The 14,300-nt window shown below is 36.5% G+C and overlaps 1 protein-coding gene across 2 annotated transcripts in view; it reads left to right on the top strand.

The window, feature by feature from the left end:
• The first annotated feature begins 1,662 nt into the window (after positions 1–1,662).
• Emcn (endomucin) overlaps positions 1,663–14,300 on the top strand; it is a 48,278-nt gene continuing 35,640 nt past the window's right edge. For both annotated transcript variants that reach the window (XM_050126849.1, XM_050126848.1), the window contains exons 1-2: positions 1,663–1,787; positions 11,734–11,841. In XM_050126849.1, the coding sequence (XP_049982806.1) occupies positions 11,817–11,841 (25 nt within the window). In that variant the 5' untranslated portion in view covers positions 1,663–1,787; positions 11,734–11,816. The remainder of the gene's footprint in view (positions 1,788–11,733; positions 11,842–14,300) is intronic.

Here is a 14,300-nt window from a genome sequence, read left to right as displayed (position 1 = left end):
TAAAATAAATAAATAAATTGGCAAAAAAAAAAAAACAAAAAGAGGGTAGTTGATAGCGAATTTGTATTAAATGAGATAAATTAACTGATAGGACAACAAGCTTTCAGAATTAATATTAAAATCTCATGCACAAAAACAGACATTAAATTTTAACTACAGCCAGAGGTATTTCCGACCAGCTATCTCATATGAGGCTCTGCTACAGCGGTGTTTAAGTTGCGCATCCTCTGTGCAGGAAATGAATACATAAAACTGCAAAGAAGAGAATTTAAAAAAAAAAACTAGTCTCATAAACGTCCTTGTATGATTAGATGGAACTATGATAGGATTGTGGGCCTCACCTTTCTTTTCTCAATTATCTTCCTACCGCTAAGTTTGAGTTGAAAATGAACACTCTGTGGAAAATGTAAATACGAAAAATATAGTAATTTGTGATATAATATCATGTATGTATATATATATATATGCAGAATCCACTTATGTTTATGTCAACTTCAGTCTGTTTCTCTGAACAGTTGTTTGAAATTGTTGAATTGTTTATGAACTTTAAATTAACACAAATCACAGTTGCTAATGGTTACCAGCAGTTCCTCATAATAACGGTACATTTTTCTCTTCAGAATTTTAATATATTCAGCACAGAAAGAGAAATTCACCATACCATATGTAGCATGCTGCACATATCTGAAAGTGGTTACTGATAAATTAGCAACAATCCCCAAGTGTTACTCTTCTTACCACAAGCACATATGCATATGCATATGTGTACACACATGCACACAAGCACGCACACTCACATATACACACAGATGCCCTGCACGGTATTAGATTTATACGAAGAGGGTTTCCTCCATGACTTTGTGGGCAATACCCATCCTCAGCATCTTTTTGCTCCAAGTAATTTCAAGAGCAATTCCTGGCATTTAATAAATATTCTTTTAAATAAGGAAACACAAGGGCATGCAGATCAGCAAAGGACAGTGGTGTGTGTCATGCGCAGTGCACGCAAAAATACAAAGAGAAGATTAATTTCAGAAGTTTTTAAGTTTCTCAATGTCTGGTTTTTATTCAAATTTCATTACCATGAATGACTAAGTTAAGGAAATGAAATATAACTCTAAAATAAATGTTACATTTTGTGATCCTACTTGACAAGGATTTTTCCCCCCACAGGAAAAATAAATGATTTTTGAAACAGCGAAATTTAGTTTTAAATTAAAAATGATCCTTTTTGCATTTTTGATAATATCCAGGAAATAATCTGCAATAAAAACTTGCTGTTTGGATGTTTGGATCACTCATACTGAATGTGTGGTGTGTGTGTATGGTATGTGTGTTTGGCTGTGGGTATGTGTGTGTGTTTGGGTGTCAGTATGTATGTGTGTGTGTGTATTTGGGTGTGGGTATGTATGTGTGTGTGTGTGGATGGTGTATATATGGGGGTGGAGGACTGGAAGTGTATGGGTGTGGGGGGTGAGGAGGTATGGGTGTGAGTGTCAGTGTGGCTGTGTATGTGCGTGTGTTTAAATCAGTCATTCAATAATTCCATACTTGCATTCCCCTTTAGATAGAATGAGCTGAAATACAGTAAAGGACAAGGGTTACTTGGCACATCTGTAGATTGATTGCAGATCATTTCTAAACCTCATTCCTTGGCAGATGAGACGAGACTGTGGTTAATAACACCATCATCTATCTTATCAAACTAGGAAAAACTGATGATGAATTGCCTGAGCATCTTTTGACTCCAGCACCACCTACCTCACTGACAACAGTAGAACATGAAGGTGAGTACTGATTCATTTTGTTGTTTTGTTAAGTGTGTGTGTGTGTGTGTGCGTGCGTGCGTGCGTGCGTGCGTGCGTGTGTGTGTGTGTGTGTGTGCGAAGCGGCTGGGATTTTCTATAGATAGCATGATGTAATCTAGGTCATCATTTCCAAAGTCAATGCCTTTGATCTACTTAGGTTTATTGTTAGTTGTGTCTCTTTGATAAAACTGCTGGAATGATGCTGAACAGTGGTGAGAAAGGATGCCATTCCTTTTTTCCTAACTACAAGAGATCTAACTACAGGATCTCACCATTTAGTGTGATTTTAAACTCCTGTGATTAGCTTTTAGAGATGCTTTTATAATGCAAGAATTTTACGTTTTCAAAAATGCTTTTTCTCAATTTATTGCAGTTGCCCTGTTATTGTTCCTTATTTTATCAACATGGGATGCACCTTTGATTGCTGCGTGTTGACCTAACCTTTCTCTCTTGGCAAAAATTCCCCTTGGTCACACTCCGGAGTACTTCTCCTATGAGGCCAGTTCCATCTATATTATTTTGCTAAGAATTATCATAAGATTGTGGTTTTTCTGCAACCTTTATCTTCTAATATCACAGTAATAGTAGCATCATCAGATTGAGTTGGGATGTGTTCCCTTCTCTGCAATTTTTGGAAAGATTTTGTGATTTCTTCCTGTTACAAAGGCAAATTTCCATTTTAAGAACACTCAGCATTAGATCAATCTACCCTTATCTATCTTCTTTTTCATCAGAAGAAAATATTCTCTTAAAACTAACTTAAGAAGAACCTTAGTGTGAAGAATTCACTCAAGTGGGAGTGGAGTCACTACATGTAAAGCAGGTGATAAGTGTGGGATGAGAAAGTGGATTTGGGGACATTCTTTGAGACTTCTGTACAGAGTCTAGTACAAAGAGAGAAATAAGGAAAATATAGAAAAGAAAAAAAAAAGCAACTAACGTTTTCTGCCCAAAATCATCATAGACAAAGCTGTAGGGAAAGAGAGTTCAAAACTCAACATGATGCTGTAGTTTCTAAGGAACAATGGGCTTTATTACTTATTTTTATATTTCTTTATTGTATTTTATATGTATGACTACTTTGCCTGCATGTATGTGTACTGTATATATACATATATGTCTGTGTACTCTACATATGCTTATATGTCTGTACACTGTATTTGTGCATATGTCTGTATACTATATGTGTGCATATATGTCTGTGCACCGTATATGTGCATATATGTCTGAATACTGTATGTGTGTATATATGTTTGTGCACTGTATATGTGTGTACATGTCTGTGTACTACATGTATATGTGCCAGGTGCCACAGAGGCCAGAAGACAGTGGCTGATGGCCAAGCAGGACTTACAAATAGTAAGCTATAATATGGGTGCTGGGAATCAAACCTGGATGTTATGTAAGAGAAACCAGTACTCTTAATTGCTGAGGCATCTCTACAGCCTGGAAGAAGGAAATTTTAAATTCTGAATTCTGAATCCCTTTGATGATATCAAACAACATCAACTTATTTGATTTCTGGAATTTTTATTATACAAAGGTCACTCTAAGTAGAGCTCAAATTGACTTTTATTTAAAATAAAGTGATATTTTATTTATGGCCTAGATTCACCCCAATTCCTACAGGATCCTTTCTTAGTAACTAGGGTTTGAAAATAAAGAGATTTGGGGATCCAGCCATCCTGTTAACAATGGCCTAAGGAGCAATATGCTCCCAGTCCCCAACCACAACTCATCTTAGGTTTTTTTACACTCTCAAGAGTGAGGACATTCTATGTGTACAACCCCAATGAACCTATTTTGTCCAACAGCACAAGAAACCCTTTCCCATTTTCTCTTGTTAAAAGTTGAAGTCCAGAGTCTGGAGAGATTGCTAGTGGCTAGGATTATGTACTTCTCTTGTAAAGAAAGGATCCAGGTTTAGTTACCAGCACTCACATAGAGAAACTCACAGCTGCCACATCTCTGACCTCATTGGGTACCTGTACCCTGTGTGTAAGTGTGTGCGTGCACACGCATGCGTGCGCGCGCGAGCACACACACACACACTTTAGAAGAAATGTTTTTTAAAATGTTCAAATACTGCCCAAATTTAGCCGCCATTCTCTTCTCTTCAGCATATCCATATAGCTTGGCTCCAGTTTTCGAGCTCTTGTTCCCAGTAATGAAGACTTGGAGAGGTTCAAGTCTCAGTTTCACCTGTGTTCCTTCACAATGGTTTCCTCCCTTCTAGTGCAACACTTAAACTAACTGACTAAGCACACTACTTTACCTCTTCTTTTTATTCCGAAGGAAGAGGCCAAAAGAGTCTTCAATAAGTTTCTGCTGCTCCAGTCTCTGCCAAGGCTTTGAACTACCTTCCTAGGACATTTAGTGTAGGTAACCACAATCCAGACAACCTACAATCTTACCCCAGAAGGCACTGAGGGAATCCAGACATTAATTAAATCTGTCCCTGACTATCATCTTGTTACAAAGACAGAATTTTTATAAAGTACTGACTTCAATTCTTCCTTGAATGCGAGTCCCTGTCACTTGTAAATTTCTAAATTATTATTAACTCCTAGGAGAATAGAATTCTACTGCAAGCACAGTAGCACACATTAAAATAATGATTGTCCTAACAAAAAAAATCTGTGGATTTAAACTTATTCTGAATTAAACTTATTATTCATCATTTTAAAAAATAATATTTTCAAAAAATGAAAATAAAATAAATATTTCATAAATCTGTTTTGCCAGTGTTTCATTGAGAATAGTTACGTGTATGTTCATTAGTGTGAGTTTCCTGAGACTTTGTTGTTCTTCTATCTGGCATTGGTATCAGGGCAATACCAGCTTCATAAAGTGAGTCAGCTAACATTCCTTCCCTCTCCAACTTAAGGAAGAGTCTGAGGAACATGGTATTGCTCTTCTTCAACAATTTGCTAAAATTTGACAATGAATTTTCCCAACTCTGAGCTTTTCTTTGTTGAGACACTATGTGCTCATTGTTACATAGCTGCCTAAATTGTTAACATCTTCTTGATTATGTTTTGCTAGGTCATATGTGTCTAGGAAATTATCCATTTCACATATGTTTTGAGTTTGTTGGAGTATGTGCTTTCTAAGTATGTCCTAAAGGTCATGTGAATTTCATTGGTATCTGTTGTGATGTCCCTCTTTTCATCTTTAATGTAGCAATTTTAGCCTTCATTTTCTTTCTTCTCATTCATTCAGCTAAGTTTTTGTCAATTTCCTTTGTCTTTTCAAAGAATCAACTGACTCATTGAATTTGTGTACTGTTCTCTAAATTTCTGCTCTGTTCATTTCCGAGGGTCTTTCTTATTTATTTATATCTATTGATCTGGGACATGGCTTCTTGTTTTTCTATGACCTTCAGATGTATCTTTTTTTTGTATTTGTGTTTTCTCTAAGTTTTTAAATGAAGAATCTACAACTGTAAGTTCCCTCTTAAGACTGCTATTGTGTCCCACGGGTTCTGGTAAGGTGTATTTTCATTATCATTCAATTCCAGGATTTTAAATTCCCCTCCTAGTTTCTTTATGACTCTCCATCATTCAATAGTGTGCGCTCAATCTTTACATTTTAGGTCCTACAGTTTTTCCTGATGATGATTTTTAGTTCCTATCCACTGTGATCATGTAAAACAAAAATCAAATCAGCTTTCTTGTATTTCTTGGTATTTGCTTTGTGTTCTACAATAAGGTATTTTATAGAATCTCTGGACTATTCTCTCATAGAAGTTTTATGATTTCATAACACATTTGGGCCTTTTTATCAATTTTGAGTTTATTTTTGTTGGTAGAGACCTAGTTTCACTCTTTGATTACAACAATCTGATTTCTCATCAACATTTATTGAAGGTATTATTCTTTCTCCACTGTGACGTCTAGATGTCATGTCAATTATTAGTTATGTGTTGAAATAAGGGCGGCGGGGCTGCGTCCCCAGCACCCCGGCCGCCTGGCTAGCTTATGCCTGAAATAACAACACACAAACTGTATTCATTTAAACACTGCTTGACCCATTTCTGTCTAGCCTCTTCTAGGCTAATTCTCACACAGTAATTTAGCCCATTTCTAGTCATCTGTGTAAGCACCCCAAGGTGCACTTACCGGGAAGATTCTATGTCCATCCTGGGTCGAAGGAGCTTCATTGCGTGCATCTGTCCGGGAGAGTGGAGCATGCCTCTCTGTCTGAGGTGTCTGGCACTGAGAGGAGCTGCATTACTTCTGACCTCACTTCCTCTTCCTCCCAGCATTCTATTCTGTTTACTCCACCCACCTATGTTCTAACCAATAAAATGGGCCAAGCCAGTTTCTTTATTAGCCAATGACCTTCCTCCATCAGTTATGCATAGTTGGTTTTGTTTTCTGATTCTCTATTTTTGTTTGTTTCACTGCTATATATGTGATTTATGCCAGTACCATGCAATTTTGATAACTGTTGCTTTGCAATATGGTTCTTTCTCAAAATTGCTTTGGTTTATTGGCCTTCTGTTGTCCCATATATATTTCAGAATTTGTTTGTTTCTATAAAGAAAGTAAGTGGAATTTTGCTTCAAATCTGCACTTTGCTCCAGGTAAGATGGAGATTTTAACTAATTCTTTTAAGCCATCAGTATGATATAACTGTTTTTGTTCTATTCTATTTCTCCTATAATTTTCATATAATTATTTATGTTCAGAACCATCACCTGTTAGATTAAATTTATTCATAAGTAGGTTTCGACCATCTATTAAAAATAAAAGCCAAATGTCATTTCTCAACTGTAACATTCACCAGTATATGCCTTAGTCAGTGTTAAAACTGTCAATGTTAAAAACTAAAAATTGTCAGAATTTATTCTCCTGTGCCAAATTTATTCAAAAAAAGCTGTCTTTACTGTGGATATCAGATAAAACAGTACTTTTCATCACAGAGATCCAAATGTATAAAGCAGGCTATCATCCTTCCTCTAACATTAAAATAATAAGCTTTTCCCCTGAAGTCAGTTATAACCACACAGTAAGTCACAAAAATTCATTATTTCTCAAAATAAATTCAGCGTCTAAAATGTATAACACTAATTTAACATTGTTAATTCTAGAATAATGGAGTTAACTTTGCACTTGTATTCTGCTCAACCCTAAGCAATGGTTGACTTTCAGGGGGTGGGTAAATTGTCAATCTGGTGCTGATATGACTCCTTCAAACATGTTCCATACTAAATTCGCTTTATTCTAACCCCTATACAAGTAAAAATGCTCAAAATACTAAAAATGTCAGAAACATGGACTCATAATCAAAGGTTCTAACACTGAAATCAGAATTATTTTGATGTTGCAATTCTATGAATTAAAATTAAAATGTAAGCCAAAAGTACAATGAGATGTCACTTTACCCCCACCAAGAAAGGTTATTTTCCGAAAGAAATAAATACTATGTTGGTGAGAGAGGCAATTAATATAGATATTGTAGTCTGAAATCATATAAACATTTGTCAGAATAACTAACATGTAATAATTATGTGATCCAGCAACCTGGCTGCTGGGTAGACATCCAGGGGAAAGGAAACCACTATCTCAAAGAGACCTCTGTATGCCCATGTTCATCGTAGCACCATTTGCAATGGTCAAGAATAGAATCCGCCCAAAGCACTGCAGCTGATAATGAACACAGTGGAATAATGTTCAACCATTAATAGAATGAAATCCTGACTAAACTGATAGAGATGAGCACCCTGCTAAGTTTAATAAGTCAGGAGTAGACAGACAAATGACACCAACCTCAACTGCATGTAGAATCTAAAATAATTGTCAAAGAAGCTGAGATTAGATGATAGGTAACAGAGCCTAGGGAGAAGAGGAGACAGGGAGAATTAGAGAAAAGTTCAGTGAGGTAGAGTAAAAGTTTCTGGTACAATACAATGAATATAGTTTCAAAACACACTGCATTAAAAAAAAAAAAAGAGCTAGTTCCAGGACAGGCTCCAAAACCACAGAGAAGCCCTGTCTCGAAAAACAAAAACAAAAACAAAAACAACAACAAAAAAAAAGCAAGGATTTGAAAGCTTCTAATCATAAAGAATTGACAGTATTTGAAGAAATATGTTTACCTTAATTTCAACATTACACAATATAGGTAAGTGTCAAAAGAGCATGCAATCCCATTAATATGCATGGTATTTAAGGTTTGTATTCTTAAATAAATTTAATTCAAATATCAAATTTTATTTATTGAACTTAAAGTACATCACAACCTCTGAAGTTACAAGTTATAGTCAGTCCAACAGAGGTGCACACTGTAATCTGAGGAAAGTAGTCAGAAAAACTGAATGAAAGGAATACGCAACTTTAAAGCCTTCCCCCTTTCACTCTGGATTATCGGTGCTCTTTAGCTGAAGTCTGGAACATACTGTGTGTGAATCAAAGATCCCATCAGCGTGTTACTATTACAGTGCTTGTATGGTAATAATCCTCCCTCATCTATGTGTGGATCTTTCTGTCCTCAAGCCAAGACTCTAAGCATATCTGCATGTGCTGCCAGAGGCCAAACCTTTCCATCTTTGCTAGGCTAGCATTTATGCTCCACACCTTAACTCCATGTACTCCAGGCCCACTACATACATTTTAAAATACATTATCTTCACAGCACCCAAGATTCCCTCCATTGCCCCTCTTCATGGGTAACTGAGCATCAGTCCTGAACTAAGTATGGCCTCTGGTTCCACTCTCGTCTATGAAGTTCCATATTAAACAGGTGATTCTCTAAGCCAAGTCTTAGGGCTTGCATCCTTGAGTCTTCTCTTACTTTACCCTTGTTTTTAGCTTTTCATCTAGAAATGTTCTATATATCTCTTTGCTGTGTATCATCCTTTTGAACACAAATAATCGGCAAGTGATATCATCTCACTTGTCAATATTTTGCTTCTCTTCCTGTTCTTTGGGTCCTCTCCAGACAATCACTGCCTGGAACAATGTTTGAAGTGATTCACTCCCAGTTTTCTTCCCGTGTGTTTAAGAATTTCAAATCCTAAATTTAACTGTTTGGCTCATTTTAAGTTACTTTTTGAACCGAGTATAAAGTAAGGTTCATTTCAGCCTTTCACTTAAGAATATCTAGTTTTCCAGCATTCTTTATTGAAGAGGTTGTTCTTTATCCAGCGAATATTTTTGGTACCATTGTTGAGAATCAGCTAGTGTAGACGTAGTGAGTCTTCTCAAGCCTCTCTGTTCTGTTCTCGGTCTATGTGTTTGTTTTTATACCCTTATTCTGCTGTGTAACTACTCTAGCTTTGTAGTGTATTTTAAAGTCAGGTAGTGAGGTGCCCCACGTTGATTCTTCTGCTCATGATTTGCTTTCACTTTTCACGATCTTTTGCACAGACACATGGCTTCTCTCTGATTCCGCCTTCCTCCTCCCACACGATAGGCCAAGGCAGTTTCGTTATTCATTAACCAATAAAAGCAACAAATAGACAGAAGGACCTCCCACACCAGGAAATCAGTGAGGAGGCAACCCAAAAAGATAGAAATGGAACTACCATATAACCTAATTTGAACAGTCATTTGGAGTATATCCAAAGGTCTCTCTATCCAACTAAAGAAATACTTGTTCTTCCAAGTTGTTGTCACAATAGCTAGAAAAGGGAAGCAGTCTAGCTATCCATCAACTGATGAATGGATGATAAAAACGTGATACATATATACAATGAAATTTTATTCAGGTGTAAAGAATAACACATGCAAATACATAGAATTTAAAAAAATCATGATGACTGAGGTAGTGAGCCAGGTTCAGAAAGACAAATGGTGCCATCTTCTTGCTTTTTCACGGGTCCTAGCTTCAAACTTTTACGTTTGTACGTTTAACTTGGAGCACCTCTAGAAACCAAGAGACTAGAAACAGGTCATTGATTGGGTCAGTGCCCTCAGGAAAGGGAGCCATTAGAACATACATTTCTATGAAAACCTTTCCTTTCTGCCTATGTGGGTCTTAACTAGCCAAATGAGTTGCTGGGCTATTACTGGGTACTTTTATAATTTTAATCAATTCTAGTGATCCAAATCTTCTACTTGAAGGATTTAGTTCAATTACATTCAAAACTATTATTGAGACTTTTGCTAGTCATTTGGCTTGTTTTCTTCTGGATACTTTTAACATTCTTCTTCTCCTATGTTATTCATTTTGTGGTTCAAGAATTTATTGAACCAGTAGCACTAGATTTCTTTCTATGCCCCCTGTGTGAATCTACGTTTCTAGTGGCATGTGCACTGACCATGCTCTGTGAGAGTGACAGCCTTCCGTTCACTCTGTAACAGCATCTCTTTGAGCATCTTCTGTGATGCTGATTTGATGGATGTGAGCATCTTCGATGTTGCTGGTTTGATGGACACGAATTCCCTTGGGTTTTGCTTGCTTTCGGATATTGTCACTTCCTTTCAGTTTCTTAACCTCACAGATCATAGTAATGTTGGTTGGCAGTTTATTTCATTTAGGCCTTAGAATATTTTTTTCTCCTCCCTCCTAGCCTGAAGAAATGTTGAGCAATCTGCTGGTGGTGTGAAAATGAGACTATGACACATTTCCCCCCTCAGATTTTAAAAAAATTTTAATGTCTTAAACTCTTAATATAAAGTTATAGTGAAAAAAATGTTTTGTTTGATTTTGGTTTGTCGAGACAGGGTTTCTCTGTAGCTTTGGAACCTGTCCTGAAACTACCTCTTGTAGACAAGGCTGACCTCCGATTCACAGAGATCCACCTGCCTCTGCCTCCCGAGTGCTGGGATTAAAGGTGAAAGTCACCACTGCCCAGCACCTCCTCCTCAGGGGTTGTTAATGGTAATCCTGGCACTAGCAAGGGACTCTGGTGTGACAGTGGCCCAGGAGTGATAATGATCCCAGGGTACTTGCCATCTGTTCAGTCAACAGTACAAGTAGAAGTTCCATGGGGCAAAACAGCACATCTCTGTCTGAGAATGTATTTGTCACTATTTATTATATTGGTTTCTCTAACACAGATGCCTTAGGAACACTAAGAATTTTCTTCATAGATTCTTGCTTATTATTATAATTCCAAGACCTCCTGCACTGGAGGGCGTCAGAAGTCTCTGTTCCATCCCATTCTGTAATAGGAATCCTCTAACCTGCTTTCCTGAACAGTGCCAGCAAATGTCCCATCTAGGCAGTACCAATAGCACACTGACCGACATGTATGCATTCTCTCTACTAGTCTCAGGTCCCTATACTGAACTTTGAAAATACTGAAGAACACTGGTCATTTCAAACATGATTATGCAAATATAGGTTGTTTCAAGTCAACTTATTCCGGTACTATTTTTTTTAACATCTCGGCTCAACATTGCTTTTAGTTTTCCTTTTAAAAATGACTAAGTACAATACAAAATAGATTCTCTTGTTTTTTTGGTGCCCCCTCACTTCTCTGTCTCTTCTACATGCAGGAAATTTTCTCATAGGCAGCATGAGACCACAGTGTCCTCTTTAACTGCTGCCATTTCTAGATCCTCTCCTTTCTGGTAGTGCTTAACTGATTTTTTAATCAAATGTGGGTGGATCCCAGGCATGACTCTCTTCACACGGAAATTATGTGACTGGAGAAATTACCAGACTCTCTGAGTCTCACACATACAATGATTTTCATTGAGTATGTACTTAGTAGTATCACGTAAGAGAACAGCTGTCGCAAACACACAACAAACTCCTGTATCACCCTACTTTCTGAAGCAATTACCTACGTCATTCTAATGCTGACCATTTAGAATGTGAGATTTCTAACTCTAGGTCTGAATATTTTCTGTAACAACCTGAAGGTTGTGAATGGACATGGGCATTAATGTGAATGAAACTTGCTGGTTCTCTACTGTACTCCTGATGGGTGTTCTTTTTGGTTTTGTTTTTGGTTTTTTCCACATAACAGAGAAAACAACTCCTGGTGTCATAAAGAACCAAGATATCACTACAAACACAACAGTGCCAAATCTTCTTTTAAATGTTACTTCAATGCTACCAAGTTCCCAGCACAAAAGTAAGTATGGTGATTGCACTGTGTTAATGGATCAGGGAGAACTACCTTCAGAATGTTTGCCAGCCCACAGTTACAGAAGGCCCATGCTCCTCCCATGCTTTCTTCTGCTCCCCATCACACAAGGCCAACCTGACAACCTTGACTGGATTTCCAAGTTATGGTCTGTCCACAGACACAATGATATGGGCTCCAAAGGAGATCACGATAAAGCTGAGTCATCATTTACTAAATCATTCGTCTTCAAGAAGACGGCAAAATACACAACTCTGATAAAATTAGAACATTATGTCAAAAAAAAGCAATCCGCTATGATATAATGTGAAAATGTATAACATTGAAAGAAATTGAAATGCAAATTGGGAATATTCACATGAAGAAAATCCCAACAGAGAATGTCTTCAATATATTAAGGATGTAAATTATATCAATTTTTCTAAACTCAGGAAAGACTGAGAGATTTAACATTTCCTCTTGCATATAGACTGGCCAAAGTACTTTTGACAATGAACAGAGTTCAAGACTACACAGGGCTCAATTTCTAGGTTTATTCCATAGCTTTAATAATCAAGTTTGAACATGAGGACTATTTTGGTTAATAATTGAATCATATATATATATATATATATAGACAGTTATCTGCCCTGTCCCCTGGATGCTAGCTAGCAGAGCCCAGACGATTCCCTTCAACCTTAATTTTATGGCTGATAGTTCCTTAGGTCAAGTTTATAAGACAAAAGTATTTGTGTCTAAAGTAATCCTAAAATCTAGAGCAAAAGCACATTGCTTTAGGGTAGAAGAGCTAATGAGACTGTTCCTTAATTCCCTCTTCAAAAAAAATAGAATGAAAATAAAATATTCCTATAATTTTAGTATTCTTTTTCAATCACATTTATTTCTCTCATGTCATTCTTTCACTCTGTCTGTAGAAGATAAGCTCCTAAAGTTATAGAATTCTACAAACAGAAATTATCAATTCATTCTTTTGAAATTATAAAGAAATGTGGGGTTATTGCATGAATTTTTTCACTAACTTCTATATCACCATTTCTCTCGCTGTTGGCTATAGTTGTATATTAGACAATGCTAGCAATAGAATTAGCCTAGAGGTGGATGACAAAAGCAGTTTAGAAGGTAAATATTTAACCTGATAATAACAAATGGGTGTGCTCATCATAACAAAACAAAGTAAGACACAAACAAGTGATGGCGATGTTGCAAGTTTCTCCGGAGTCAAGGATGCCCTTTCAAACAATGGCATTTAGCAAGGAAAAGCGAATAAAGGGGACGTAAACGTAAGATGTCTGCAAAGAGAAGCTGAAGAACAGATGTGGAGCTTAGGTTAACTAACAAAGAGGAGGTCTGGTGGTTGAAATGAACGGGACTTAGGTAGACTTACAGTTGGAATCAAGCTGTTGGCTGTACAAGGCCAAAGAGGCCACAGTGAATTCTAATAAATAGTACAGGGTAAATAACAAAGCAACAGCACAAACTTGTTCATATCTTCAAAAGGCATGGACTCAACAAGAAGAAATCACAATGCTAAAGCTCATGATATTCATCTGGGCAATGATTTCCTGGATATGACCATAAAATCACAAATGACAACAACAAAAAAGGACAAAGGTGTGACTTTTTTTAAACTGAAAATAGACCTTGAAATGGCCATACATTTAATAAGTTATGATACTAAGTATATAAGAAACTCTCTCAATAGCAAGAAACACTAAGAAAATAGACAAAATACATATTTCTCAGTAAAAACATAAAGATGGCAAAAACTAAACTCACTCAAAATCATAATGTGATATAACCTCATATGATTTCGAATGAATTTTATTATATGGATGAGATTTTTGGAAGAAAAGAAACCTTGGTAGATTTTTGGTGGAAATATAAATTAGTACAAACACTGAAGAAAACCATATGGATGTTTCTTAGAAAATTAAAAGCAGAACTACCATATGATCTGGTAATTCCATATATAGAAACAGTCTACATATATATGTGGAATACATATTTGGAATATATATTTATGTGTGGAATATATGTGTGTGTGTTGGAATACATGTATATATATACACACACACATATATATATATATAAATTAAACTTGTATTTGGGAGACATATACTTATTTCTATGTTTATTGCAACCACACTAACAATAGCCAAGATAGAGAGCAATCATGAATGCCCTTCAACAGATGAGAGATTTGAAAAAGAAAAAGTGGTGGAATGTAGATAAAATTGGAGAGAGTTAAGACTGTACAAAGAAGAGAAACATATCTTGTGTGATGGTGCAATGGTATGGGTGAACTTGAAGGTCGTAATGCTAAGGGAAATAGGCCTAGAATAGAAATACAAAGATTTCGTGAGCTTGCTTATGTGTGAAATCTTAAGACGTGTAACACTTCTGAGTTTGGCAGTACAGGCCTGAAATTCTAGCTGTTTAGAAGGGAG

Source organism: Alexandromys fortis, unplaced genomic scaffold (assembly GCF_014885135.2).
Source record: "Alexandromys fortis isolate MF-2015 unplaced genomic scaffold, M_Fortis_MF-2015_v1.1 scaffold_274, whole genome shotgun sequence".
Lineage (NCBI taxonomy): Eukaryota > Metazoa > Chordata > Mammalia > Rodentia > Cricetidae > Alexandromys > Alexandromys fortis.
Note: the sequence above shows the minus strand (reverse complement) of the source record. Positions and strands in the feature narration are given on the sequence as shown.